Below are 13967 nucleotides of genomic sequence, written 5' to 3'. Positions count from 1 at the left end.
CTTTTGCTCCAACAAAATGCAATGGTTGCTGCCTGTGGGGCTGAGTGCTTGCAGTGGGGGCTGTACCTCACTGCTGCATGGGGGTTGGGTTGGAGGTCTTTGCTCAGAGTGGGGCCAGGATGGTTTGTCCCTGCAGGGTACACAGGCAGGAGCCAGCCCCAGGACACAGCTCTTCGGGGAAATGCATAATTACAGGAGCAGCCAGTGGGCTGTGGAGTGCTGTCAGGTGTTAATTAAAGAGCTGCCTTGTTAATCAGTAGAGCCCAGCTTGATGTTTTGAAGAAGAGAGAGGCATGGGGCTATGCAGGGGCATGCAGAGCTCTGGGGAAGATTGTGCCCTGCCTGGTGGTGACAAGGAGGAGCTGGGCTGGCAGAGAGGTGATGGGAAGGCCTGGATGTGTGGAACCTGATGCATATGCAGGTAAGCCCTGGCTGCTTCTCTGGCCTTTTTCTCATGTGTCCCTTGTTAGCATGGCCTTTGCTGTAGTACTTCCCCAGGCAGTGCCTATTGTGAAGCATGATGACTCTCAGTTCTGGCTGAGTGTGTTATAGCTTAAAATGAGCATGTGCTAGGATGCACGGCTTGTGTGGGCTTTTTCCAAGGGAGGTGGGCATGGGGAGGTGGCCCAGCACTGCCTGGTGTGGCACAGAGCTGCCATTGCTGAGCAGAGTGTTGCTCCTGTCCTCACTGTGCTGCATTGACCTTTCTCAGCTGTGGGTGTATGTTGAAAAACAACCACCTGGGTTTAATTTCTAGCTGGAAGAACTTAATTATTTGCTTCTTGTGTTTGCTTTTTATTACTGTGACGTGGGATGGTGATCACCTTGCAGTACTGTAGTGCTGTGTTCAGGATAATGAATCTTTCTGGGAGTTGAAAAGGACAACACAAGAGGAGGGGAGAGTTCTTGGCTGCTCAGTGGCACAGTCATCCTGCTCAGGAGATGTCTCAGCCAGCTGGCAGGAGACAACGTGAGCAGGGGTGGTGTTGGGCAGATCTGAGCTTCTCCAGTGCTGGAGAGGTGGAGGTGGGTTCAGATCAGGGGTTTGGGTCCAGGCTCCCACATTAAACATTCCAGCATGGCAGAACGATGGCAGGGAAGCATGGGCAGGCATGCATGTGGGGCTGGAGGAAGAGATTCATGCCAATGAAATGAAGATCAGGGAGGATGGAGCGTGGCAGAGGTTTCCCCATGGTTTGCAGCTGCCTGAGTAGGAGCTGAGACCCTCTGTGAAACAACCACTGCCTGCCTGATCGATAACCAAAGAACTCCAGCTCGCGTGGTTCTGCTGCTGCAGTTCACAAGCAGTATTTCACCCGAGGTGTGTGATCTTACAGAGAGCAAACCCTCCCCATCTTCTCCGTGTCTGAGGCTGCAGCTCTTTCGAGGACTGGGAGCCCTGAAAATCCTCACTCCCTCCTCTTACCTTTATATGTTTCAATAGGAGCCACCGGGCCGGTGTCTGGTCGGAGCCGGATGAGTTTTGAGTTCTTTGAGGATGCTTAGGGAAAATCAGAGACAGGCTTTTTCTCAGTGCTCCGCACCACTTTGCGTCCTACACTACTGCGAGCATCTCTGCTATGAGAACAATGATGAGCCAAGTCAGGAACACCGCGCTGGCAGCGTTGAAAGCTATTTCTGCACCAGACAGCTGGTAGCTGCTACATTTCTCCTCTTCTTCTCCCCTCCTCAAAGTTTGATGCATGAAAAATTCCATGCACGGCAGTATTGCAATGCACAGAGCCGAGCGCTGGGCAGAAGGAGCCATCCACGCGTCCCCTGCTTACACATGGGATTGGCTTTGCCAGGCTGAGGATCTACAGGTATAAAGAGCTCCTGTCTGTGGCCTTGCTTTGATGACGGCCATGCAGACAGCCCCTCACCACCCTCAAAAAGCAGCTAGGACCACAGCTAAGAGCACAAAAGCTACGGAGGTGGTATAAAGCACAGAATCCTGCAGAACCCAGGCTGCTCCAGCCCTCTTGCCCATCCCAGCACCTACCTGTCTTCTTCCCATGCCTCTTGCCTGCAGAGTGTGCTATGCGCCCTGCTTTGTTCTTCGGAGCTGCTACATGAGATGATAAAATAGATCTGAATGCTGAGGTGGAGATACAGAGCCCCCCATGCCTGCTGTGCTGGGCTGGATGGTAGCTGATCCACCAGAAGTGGCTGCCCATGGCTGAGCTGGTGCTTGTGGGACCCCCATTTTATCTTCCGTGTTCTCCAAGTGTGGAAAAGGCAAATGATCTCTCAAGGAATGGAGTACAAGGAAACTGACTCCTGATTTCTCTAGTTTGTCCCACCCATCCACATCTGCCAACCCCAAAAGGGCATTCAGAAAGACTTCTATGGGGTGGAATGAGCAGAACTGAGCTGATCTCAACTACGAGTGGCAGAATGAATTGCACAATGCTGGGCATGCTGAGGATGGGCATAATGTCCCCAGCCGGTGGGCAATGAGGGAGAAAACAGACCTGCTCCATCTCTGGGAAAGGGCCTTACCTCGAATGTTCTTGGGAGGGTCTGGTGGCTTCAGCTTGGGTTCGGGTGCTGCTACTTTTGTTGGGCTCTGAACAGCTTAAGGTGGCATCAGTTAGAGAGAACATCAGATTTAATACAGATCTTGCACTTGCTTGCTTAAAAAGGAGAGAAAAGGACACTGGAAGCTCTATTCAGGTATCAAGGGTGGGTTGGTGGAGCCATGTGTGGTTGAGGATACAATGGGGCATGGATAGGAGACAAAATCTCCTGGAAATTGGTCTTCTAAAAGCTACTCTTAAGGGGAGCTGCTGGACAGATGAGTGTTGACATGTGGTCACTGCATTGCATGAAGCATGGAGAAAAGCAGACCTCTGCCAAGACTCAGAAGTCCCCATTGTCCAGTACAAACTGTCAGCATCACCTGGCATTGGTGCAAATGGCGTTGGCCTATCTTATTGCTATTTCAAATACAATTTTTTCTCTCTGTGAGGTTAGAGACAAGCCCAAAAGCACACAGTTCAAACAAGCCTGAATTCCAGCACTTTCTGTCCCCCATTTACTATGAGCAGATGCTGGGTTGTGTCCTGGCCCGGCTCCAGCTGCTGTTACATTCTGCACTGGAAGGGATGCTGATGTCTATGGGGGAGATTGCTACAGGCATCTCAGCTGGAAAAGGGCAGTGAGCCCCACCAGCAGCTGCCAAAGCATGTGTCAGTGGGAGCCCTGAGGAGGAGGCACTGCAGCCCCAACAGCCTCCCAGGGCTCCCACCAGGAGCTTCATAGCTCACCGTAGGCAGACACGTGGGAGACCTGAAGCGAGGAAATATGTAAGAAGGCATCTATGCTATAAACGACACAAGCCTATCTGTTTACAAAGTTATTCTGGTCTCAGGAGACAACAGGATTTCCATGATCCTCTCTGTTCACCCCGGCAGCAAGCCGAGAACAATCTCTTCTACCACTTATCATCCTCATCTTTCATGTATGCGACTAAACCCTGAGGCTCAATCCAGCCTCACCAGATTACCAGCTGCATGTAGGGCACAGATGAACCCCCAGCTTTTCCCAGGCTGGAGGAAGAGAGAGATGCATGGAAAGAAGATACGCAGAGCTACGAAGGGAAGCGGTGGGAGCAGGGATTGGCTGGCAGGACCCGGCTCAGCCGTGTGTCTCCTACCTTCTGCTGCCCCAACCTTGGCTGGGGGAGAGCCCACCTGCAGCGGGGCGGCCGCCGACAGGCCGGGATAGCCTGGCAGCAATCAGACAGAGAGCTGTGTTAGGAGCTGTGCTGGGGGAGCTGGGAACCAGCTGGGAGCTTTGCGTTGCGCTGGAGGACAAAAGCTGGCCCTGTGGCTGTGAGCACGTGCAGGTTTTTGTGCCTCAGGTGGGATTTGGCAGCTAACCTCCCCACGTTGCAGTGCAGAGGATAGGAGGGAAGCAGTGCACCGAGCTGTCGGTTCTCAGCCCTTCTGAAAGCACTGCTTGAGTTTTGTGTGTTTGCAGAGGAATATCCTACGTTGGAGGCACCAAGTCCTGATTTCTGCTGCGCACTCGTCCCTGCTTCAGGCTCTGCTCTTTCCTTGGAAATAGCAGTTACAGAATTTGCAAGCCCCTGCAGGGAAATTAAAGCAGCAGGACATTTATAGATCCCTAGTTTTGATTTCTCTGCACGCTTTCAACCCCTCTGCTTCCATGCCCCTCTCTGTCTCCTCAACAGTGATAACAATCTTTAGGTTTGCTAGAAAACAAATCGAGGAATGCAAATTTAAAAGCCACATTATTAATTTCAGGCTCCAATTGGGTAACATAAGGAGGAGGAGGGAAAAAAAAAATTCCTTGATCCTTGCCAAGTTTCAAAGGACAAACCTGAGTAGGAGAGAAATGTGATTTCCCAGCCTCGTCAAGGGGATCATAAACAATGCAGAATAAAAAAGAATATATTTTTCCTAAATGATGAGCTTCAAGAGAAGGTGATAGACATTGTCCTTTTCAGCTGGGAAGTGGAAACCAATTGATATTAATATGCTGTTAAAGGAGAGTATGAAAAAAACCCTGTGCAAATTGGCAAGGGTTTAATTAGAGTCACAATAAAAAACAGCCCTGGAGGCATTTTGCTTTTTAGTCATTCGCATACACCTCCACTCACATTGCGTGTGCAGAGCCAGGGAAATTATTAATGCTCATTATCCTGAGAACTTTTCCCTTGTAGCTCTGTGACATTAATGGACAGCTTTACATTTCGGGAGTGGGAGAGAGGTGCTTCACCCAAACCCGCTCCACACCAACGGGAGCCCCAGGCACGTCCTGCTGGGGCTTCTATGGCTCTGGTGGCAACCCCAGGTCTTGGTGGGGTTTCTGATGAGGCAGCAGGAAGTGAACCAAGGAGCCCTTCTTTGTAGAAAAACACACTGGGGGAAGAGATGTTTGAAACAGTGCGGAAGTACAGGGGAAGGACCTTGAGAAGCCCTTGTCTTTCCCCAGGTGCATGAGCATCTGGGAGAGAAGGGCATAGGATGTGTTTGTCCAGCACCAGGGAGTTGGTAAAACCCAAACCAAAGCTTAGATTGGTTCTGTTTGTCTCAGAAGCGAATTGGCACTGCTGGGTTACAAACCAGTCAGAAAATGAAGCAGGAAAAGGGGAAAAAAAAAACCCAAAAACCTACAAGAAAGCTCCTTTTGCTTATTTTGAATGCGGGGGAAAATGTAACTGAAGGCAAGGCAGATTTGACAGGCTCTGGGGAAGACTTAGAAATAACAAAACTGCAGAAGGCAAGGGAGATTGGCACTCAATTCATCCTCCTTTGGGTAACTGTTCTGCCTGTTTTTGCCTTGTTCTGCCGCTATGCTCAGACCACAGCCCGTGTCCTTGGACACACTCCTTTCCCCTCTCACCACACAACGGGCACAAAAGCATCCCAAGAACATGAGCACGGCTCCTCCTTGACCACAGAAAGCACCACGAGCAGCCGAAGGAAGCTGCTGTCTGCACCCCAGAGTCAACCCAACTCTGATCTACCCCTCTAGTCTACATGCCTGGCTGCTATCCCAGCGAGAGGAGGGATGGAGGAGAAGGGAGAACACATCAGTATGGCTGGAAATACCTGTTCTTTCCTCCTTCTCTTTCACAGGCTCAGAGGCAGCGGGCTCAGAGGCGGGTCTGATGATGCTTGCTTATGGTGGGAAGCAGAAATTCAGAGGGTGAAAAAACAGCGTGTATGTTAGAGGGCGAAACAACACAGCGATGGGACAGGGACCTGGGAGGGGGGGATATTAATGTCTGTCTGAGCTGACTTTTAAGTAAGGAGGAATTTGTTTCATGCTTCTAAAATTGAAGAGAGAGGCAATGACAGAGTATCCCACTTGGGATTGTTGCCCATCTCGGGGTTATTGCGTCTCCTGCAAGCAGGTCACCTTTTTTTAATGAGATGTTTTCCCTGAGGTGCAGGTGAGTTCCACTCTGAGCCCCTTGTGGTATTTAAATAAGTACTTTACATTTTGCAGGGCTGGAGTGGGAAGATTATCTCTGGACATCTGTGGAGGCAGGAGACCAGACTCCCTCTATGAAGGGACCATGAGAGCTGCAAAACCCCAGCCTGAATCTCCTTTCCTGCACAAAGGTAGGAAATGGGGGCAAACTCTACTCTCCTAAGCTCTGAAACAAATTAGGATTGGGCTTTGCTTTGATTCCACATCACAGACACAGTTCTGGGGTGGGACCTGGCGGTGCAGAAAAACAAACCAGGCCTTGGATGGAGGTGATCAGCTCAGCCCTTCCCCTGTAGAGGCAGAGATGTGGTGGCTGTTCCACAGTTTACATTTCTCTGTTTACTTATTACCTGGTGCTAAGGGGTGATGTGAAAATGCTATGAGGGCATTGATTCTATCCAGGGAGAAGGGATAACCCCCGAATGCAGGATGCTTTCCAGGTTGCTCAGAGCAGCTTGGCCCTTCATCCCCAACACTGCACTGTTGCCTTCCTGCCCCACCCCAGATGGACAACACTCAGAAATCATATGTGAGATAGGCACTAAATACACCACTCACGTACACATGGCACTTGAGAAAAACAAACAATAACAAAACAGGCCTAAAATATTGCTGCGAGTGAGCATGGATAAAAATCAGGTGACCCCAAGTGTGTGGTGGAGAGGTGGTTCCCCCCATTGTGGACATAGTGGGGATGGGAGCACTGGGTGGCCAACCACCTCCCCATGCATACTGTGGGTCACAGGAGTGCTTTTGAACAGAGCAGGAGATTACCCAGAGTCTGTGGAAATCGCAGATAAACCCCAGCTTCCCAAGCAGGGTACCTCCCTGAATACAGCTATATATTCATAAACATGTAATCAAGTTTCCTCATCCCTTTGACTGGCTTCTGGCAGCTCCCCCAGACAGACTGTTACTAACATACTGTGGGTGTAAATCGTCCTCCTGGGAAATATCAGGCCCAGAAAGCATGGCAATGGGAGGAATGCGTGTCTAATTCCCCCGTGAGGAGCTTAAAAAAAAAAGTCCTGCTGTTAAGTTTTATCTGCTCATTTCCAAAAGAATAGTGAAAACGTCTCCTTGTTCGCAGGGGAGGGGAGGAGGAACCCCAGGAGAAAGCACAAAAGTTTTCCTCCATGGGGTGATTGCAGAAATTAGGAAGGGGTGTTATAGGCGTGTGCGAGCTCCATTCTCTGCCCTTTATTTGTGCAGAGCTGCTTTGGGATTGTTGGTGTGTGCCAGTTCTCTCTGAACGCTTGCCCTTGAGCAGGCAGCCAGCCTGCAGCTCAGCCCTTGAGATGGGACTTGAGGCAGGATTTGGAGAGCCAGTGAAGGCAGAGCCAGCCCCCTGGGGGAAGGAAGGTGAGCACAGTCCTCTCCCATTGTGACTTTTTGGGGGAAAAGAAAGAAAAAGGAGGAAAAATAGGGAAAAGTTGCTTCCCTGCATCCAGTCCTGGCTTCTTCCTGCTGCCCTGATGGTAAGAGAGGGGGATGTCAACCCATTGCATGGTCTTGGGCTTCAAGGTGGATCTGTAACTGTTGGCTTCATGGTTGGAGGAAACATGGCACCTGCTCCCAGTGCCTTGGGACTGGATAGGGGCAGAGCAAACCAGGTCTGCTCAGAGACTGAGGGATGTGAACCTGTCAGGCTGATTTTTATCCATGTCCCCGTATCATCCTAGAGCACAGAAAACCCACAGCACTCCTCACGCATTCTCCAGCATCACCAGAGGAGCCAGGGTGAGAAGAAGGCAAAAAGAGGAGTGCAGGAAGATGGCACCCACCTGGTTGGGTGGTGGTGGAGGCAGGAAGGGGGGTGCTGGTGGTGGTTGTGGTGGTGGTTGTGGTGGTGGGGATGGGTTTTGCAGTGGTGGTTTTTGCAGTGGTAACCCGCTGCGGTCGCTCAAACGCTATCAAAGAGAAGAGGTGGGAGGCACTTACTGCAGGGCACAGAAGGGTTCTCTGCATCCTATGGGCTGAGCTGATGGCTGATTTTCCAGCACGGTTCCAACTGGGGCACTGGGAGGTTTCTGTGGATTAAGGCTGTGACGCTGGGAGCGCGTGCGTGCAGGGCTGGAGGCTGTGGCTCTATCAGCTTACCCTGTTGGCGCTGATATTAGCTTAAATACTTACAGCTCTATCATAAACTAATTGCCAATTAAACTTGAAAAGAGGAAAAGAAAGCACGCCCTGTGCAGAGGAGAGAGCAGGATGGGCTCCTGCTTGCTGCCTTCCCCGTGCCAGATGGCAGAGCCGTGCCCACACCAGCACAGCTTCCTCCCAGCACCCCAAATCTGCTCAGCACCAGCGACATCAACCTGTCCCACCGCCATTTGTTCCTTCCCACCAGCATCTTCCACTCACCAGGGCAAAGGAACTGCTGTCCTGGCTTCAGCACGGTGCTGGCTGTGATGCCCATTGCCTGCCACAACGGCTGGGACCGAAATAACATGTGGAACACAAATTCCTGCTTAACTTACACCTGCTGCCCTCGTGTCCTTGTTTGTCCCACTGCTTCATGCAGATTATTGTGCTTAATTTCATAATAGCCCTGAGCTAGTTTAAATACTTAATTTAGGTCACTTCTAGTCTCCTATGCGGGCTAAATAATCTCTCCTTAACTGGCCTTGGATACAAATCCCTCCTGTCTGCTTTCTGCACATTGCTCTAAGCACATCCCCAGCTTCATCCTGGCAGAAAATTTTGATGGGAAACATTTTCCAGTGAAACAAATGCAGAGCTGAGAATGCCAGGCTGCGTAAAGGGGAAGAAGGGTTGCCAAAATGTTTCTGATCAGAAAAGCAAAGAATGTTTTGGACTCGTAAAGCTTTTTTTTTTAATTATTTTTAATCCTAAATTACTTAAGGGAGACTTTTAGTTTCTATTTGAAAATTTAAAATCAAATTACTCTAAATAGGGTTCATTTACCCAGAAAAAAAACTATTATCCAGCTTTCAGTTAGGTGCATTTTTCTTAATTGTATTTGAAGTTATCTGAAACCACTTCTCCTTCAGTTCTTTCCACTTGCCTGCAAACTGAAGAGCTCAGTATTCATTCAGCTCTATGATTTGTTTCTTCTGGAGGGCAATTCTGAGCCACGAAACTCAGAGACAAGCTACTGCTTCCCCCAGACTCAGGGCTGTTTGATACCAAACTACCTCCAGCTTTGTTAAATAAGGACTCCTATTATTCCTATTATTCCTATTAATCTTTCAAGAGAAATCCCTGCTGAGCTCTCCACTCTTTGCTGCAGACTCTTCACAGACATATGTTCATGGACACACACGTGGACATACAGACGTACACACACTGTGTGTGCGTTTTTCTATAGGTAGCCCAAGGTGACCCAGCCTGGATGCTGTGCCAAATAATTCAAACCCAGCTCCTTCTTAGAGCAAAAGTCTGCAACACTGGGGGGAAAAGTTCACAGCGAGCAGTGGTGTTTCTGAAGAGTCTTTTTTTATTTCCTTTCCGGCTGCCATTCTAACGAACCTCATGGGGGGAAACCATGCCAGAGGAAGAGGCAAAATGAGGCTGCTGAAGTCAGAGGAAGAAAATATAAGACTCTTTGACAGGACAGAAAATGAGGAGCAATTAGGGGAGACTTATTGCCTGGAAAAATGATAATGGACAGAAAACAACCATATTTCTTTTTTTCCTAGTGACATCCACAAGGAGCATGCACCGAGGGGTTAAATGCCAGCATTTCAGTTACGTTTTTACTTACTGCCAACGGCTGAGCCTACAGCTGCACCTGGAAAAAAACAAGGAGAAACAGGTCACTGGGAGCAGGAGATCAAACAGGTGCACAGAGACCAAACAGCCATTCGTTGGCAGGGGCCTTGCTCGTAGTCAAATATGTCTGATGCATCATCTTAAAAGCTGCTCTTGTCAAAGCACAGAGGAGATTGTCCAGGGTCTGATATCACACACCTTTCTCATGGCGTACAAAAGCCATCTTGGTCCTTGCTGAAAGGTTTTCTGTTAACCTTGACCTACCATTGATGCCCAGTGAAGGACAAGCGCATCTTGTGAGGTTCCATGTGCTAAGTGTGGATTGCAGGGTCTGGACCAGTTTGTAGCATCCAGGCAGTCCTCAGCGGGAGAGTGTCAGTGCCCTTCCCATAGGGGGCTGCAAAGCCACGAGATTCAAATCTGCCACCCGAAGGCATGGAAAGCCTCAGCTTGGCACAAACACAGAGCAGGGGGCCACTGGTGGAAGGCTTCCAAGAGGAAAGGGCTGTGGAGAACAGTTTCTCTTGCAGAGGAAGAGGATGGTGATGGAGGAGGAGGAGGAAGCAACAGAGAGATGGGGGGAAAGAAGGAAGACTGATTGACAGATGGGGAGAGAGATGAATGGGAAAAAACAAGAGAAGAAGAGAAAAAGAGATAGGAAGAGACACAAGGAACAGAGGGGAGGGAAAAGGAGAGAACAGCATGTCTGTGCCTGTCAACACCAGAAACTTTCCCAGTCTCCTTTGAAGCGATGCAGCCGCTTGGTGGTAGCTGACAAGCTCGTTCCCTTTCAAAGAACCTGCTCGTCTACCATCCCTGGCACACACAAAACATTCCCGTCACGGCCTTCGGAGCCTGGATTTCAGCTTTGATCATCTTAAAGCACATAAATCTTTCAAAAAATTGGGGGGAGGGAGGGAAAAGATTCTCTTTGGTAATGCTCAAAGCTTCTGTTTGAAAGGCCGAAGGGGCTACTGTGGCTGTGTGACATTTAAACAAGTCTGTTGATGTGGACTGGATGGAAACCCAGAAGAAAGTGGCCCATCTGTGATGTTTCCTGCCCCAATTCCCTGGCTGAAGGATGGTGGGTAGACATCCTTTCTCTAATCTGCGCACCTTCACTTCTGTCACTGTGTCGCTGCAGCAATCGGATGAGACTGGAGCTGAGCAGAGGGACTGCAGCTCTCAGCGCTGCCTGTGACGCCGACACACACAGAACAGGATCCAGAAATCTGCCAAGATAGCTGCCGTGCAGCTCCTGCAGCCGGCTTCACTAGACTCACAGGCTATGGGAAAGCCAAGGCTCTACTGTGGCCAAATAATTTTCTCCAAGGGACAGTAATGTGCATTGCTACAAAGCCACAAACCTTTGCTTTGGACCGTATTTGTACAGGTCTAAATGGAGTCGTCCTTGGACTCACCACTGACCTACCACCCACCAACAGATCCCCTTCGTGCCCACCCGGATCCGTTCTCATTTCTCTGTGCACCACAGGTAAATCCTCGCTTCCCTTCTGAAAGCTGAGTGCCCTGCACTGCTTTGAGATGGAGGAGGAGAAGATGAGAGCTTGCTCCCATCCATGGGCATTGTGCAGGCTGAGGTGCAGGTTACTTACATGCATTGGGGGAGCCGTTGGGGAGGGGCAGGTAGGATCCTGCTCGCCAAGACCTGGAGCGAAAGTTCTTCTTGCACTTGCCACAGTCCTGCCCTGTGGTGTTGTGCTCACACTCGCACTGGAGGCTGCCCTCCTTGAAGGTGCACAGGTTAGCGTGGAGGTTGCATTTGCACCTGGAAGAAGACAGGAGAGATGTCAGTTTTGCTGCACCTCGTCCTTGCCCCAGTGTGTTTGAAAATGTAGAGGTGAAGCCGGGTTGGTTACACCTCTACTGTTCCTTCTGCGGTGTTTTTCCACTGAGCCCAGGGAATTTGGTGCTGTGGGGTTATGATATCCTGCGTGGATCTGCACAATGCATTCCGAGATGAGAGATTCCTTATTCCTCCCACCCAACTCTGGGAGCAGAGACCATTTCATGGTAAGACAGTCTCCATCCAAGACCCCAGGAATGAGTCCCTACATTTCCATGACAGACAAGCAGCTGTCAGCCCAGATGTAGGCTTTTACTTGGAGGCAGAAAGGAAGCTTTGGTTTTTCGGATGGAGGAGAGCAGATAACACCAATGTGGCAGCCCCTTGACCCCCGTACAGTGTTCTCAGTTCAAGAGTGTTTTCTCCTGTGGTGTGAAGCTGCACATCAAAACCCCTTTTCACTTCATGCAGCCAGCCTACTGTGCCCAAATTAACATCTGGGAAACATCACCATCAGAACCTGCCTTATAGTCAGCACCTCGTTGGAGAAGGCAACAATGAAAAACACTGTTCAGCAACCTGCAAACATTAACAAACTTCTGATGAGCTGTAGGCCAGTGTGCAGGGAGTAATTATCACTGTGCACAGCAACTCCTTTTGCTCAGACTCGGGAGGTGACGTGCAGAGCACAGAGGCTGAGCTCGTAGCTCACATGTGATTCTGCTCAGCACTCAGTTCAGCCAGTTGGGCAAGTGCTGTGGGTACCAAAAATCCTGTTTCATTCTGGACAATGGATCCCAGCACATCGTGATGGTTTCTCACTGCTTTCTCCATCGTGTAATAATGTATACCCTTAAAAGCAGAACCATTAGAAAATAGTGATGCTGAACCTGATGTGAATGTGTGGAGCGGTCTGACCAGGATGTGTTCTGCTTTGTAGGGCTACTTGCAGAGCTGAGGGAAATGAAATGCTCGCAGAGAAGCTGTGGGAAGAAACAGCCTGCTTCTTCTTGTGCTCTGTCAGCCCAGGAATGAACAAAGTGGATGAGGCTGGGAGTTGTGCTTGGTCCCTTCCTGGCTACAGGCACCACGCATGCCTAGGAGCACTTGGATCCCCCAAAGAGGCTCCCAGGCACCGTGCTGATGTGGTGAGCCTGCCTCTGCTGCCTCTGTTCATGCATGGCTGGATACACTGACCTCATGTAAGATTTCTTTCCTTCCTCCCTCCCTGTCCTAAATTCTAGCAAACTGTGCTCAGAGGCTGAGCATAAGCTGGGTGAGTATCCCCATAGCACAGACCTGCTCAGCTCTGGCCAAGCAGGGTAGGGAGCTTCACAGCCCCTAAAAAGGAAGAGGGGAACAGGGGAGCAAATGATGCCAGTGGAGCAGGGGCTGACATGCTCAGTGTGCTCCATTGGAGCCTGGAGCTGGAGGAGCTGTGTCACGCTGAAAGCAGACAGCCTCCAAGCACCCACACTCTGCAGCTGAAGCACGCGGTGGCTTTGGGCAGTTTCACACCTGGGGATGATGCATTTCAGCTGCTCTGTGCCCATTGTGAGGACAGATTTCGGCAGAGCTGTCTCAGCCCTTTGGTAGAGGTGATGCCCGGCCATCGGCGCTGCAGAGCTGGGCTCTGAATTATTCAGCGTCCAGCGAATCTGGCCTCCTTCTTTCACTTCCGAATAAGCGAGTGGGAGGGGAGGAGGGAAGGCAGCAGGCAAGGAAGGGGGTTAAAGCAGGTCAGAGCCTCACTGCAGCCGCACCGGGCCCTGAAGCAGAGCAGCAGAGTTGGAGAGCCACAGCTGCCTCCTCCTGTCCCTGCACGGTGTCTGATCCTTTGCCAGCGGAAGCTCCTTTGCCGGAGAAGAGCTTCACTCCCTAATTGGTGTAAACAAGGAAAATTAAATAAAGAGCAAACACAGGCAGCCTCTCACCCTTCTCGCCTGGCTCGCCTATTTCTCACTGCTCAGCCCGTCACCGCTGTGCAGAAGCTTTTATCCAAAAGATCAATTTTACTGGGGAATTGCTTTCTGGCTTTGACCTTTGAGGATCATCAATCTAAGCAGGGAACTATAACCCCAGTGAGCTGACCCCCCAGCACAACACTTCTCAGAGCAATCAATCAGGCTGCATTATTTAATAGCCAGCAGCTGGCCTAGGTTGCCAATCCTGTTTTGCCCCAGCCTTTCTGCATTTGGACTTCCCCACTCTGCGGCTCAGCTTTAACCCCTTCCCCAGGCTTTCCTGCCTCCCCCTCTGAGCCTCCAGCCCAAGGACATGCTCTCGTTGCCAGTCTGTGCTCAGCATCGTTCCCCAGCCAAGATCCAGCTGGTGGAGACAGGAGAAAATGACATTAACCCGGTCCCCTGGGTGGGAGCTGCTCGTCCTGCTCGTCTCTTCTCTTCTTTCCCGGGCGTGCAGCCATCTCAGGAAAGAGAGGATGAAGGGAAAGGTTAGG

General features: G+C 50.5%; 1 protein-coding gene across 5 annotated transcripts in view; it reads right to left on the bottom strand.

The window, feature by feature from the left end:
• NTNG2 (netrin G2) overlaps positions 1 to 13967 on the bottom strand; it is a 38840-nt gene that overhangs the window by 2237 nt on the left and 22636 nt on the right. Inside the window, exons 4-10 of one of the 5 annotated variants that reach the window (XM_042830703.1) lie at positions 11319 to 11491; positions 9695 to 9721; positions 7752 to 7877; positions 5583 to 5651; positions 2503 to 2577; positions 2003 to 2065; positions 1427 to 1501 (exon numbers count right to left, since the gene is read on the bottom strand). In XM_042830703.1, coding sequence (XP_042686637.1) covers positions 1427 to 1501; positions 2003 to 2065; positions 2503 to 2577; positions 5583 to 5651; positions 7752 to 7877; positions 9695 to 9721; positions 11319 to 11491 — 608 coding nt within the window. Of the gene's footprint in view, positions 1 to 1426; positions 1502 to 2002; positions 2069 to 2502; positions 2578 to 5582; positions 5652 to 7751; positions 7878 to 9694; positions 9722 to 11318; positions 11492 to 13967 lie in introns of all 5 variants that reach the window. The other 4 variants (XM_042830702.1, XM_042830704.1, XM_042830705.1 and 1 more) reach the window with 4 other exon arrangements.

Source organism: Centrocercus urophasianus, unplaced genomic scaffold (assembly GCF_019232065.1).
Source record: "Centrocercus urophasianus isolate 14NV4802_14NV808 unplaced genomic scaffold, USGS_Curo_1.0 seq_34, whole genome shotgun sequence".
NCBI lineage: Eukaryota > Metazoa > Chordata > Aves > Galliformes > Phasianidae > Centrocercus > Centrocercus urophasianus.
Note: the sequence above shows the minus strand (reverse complement) of the source record. Positions and strands in the feature narration are given on the sequence as shown.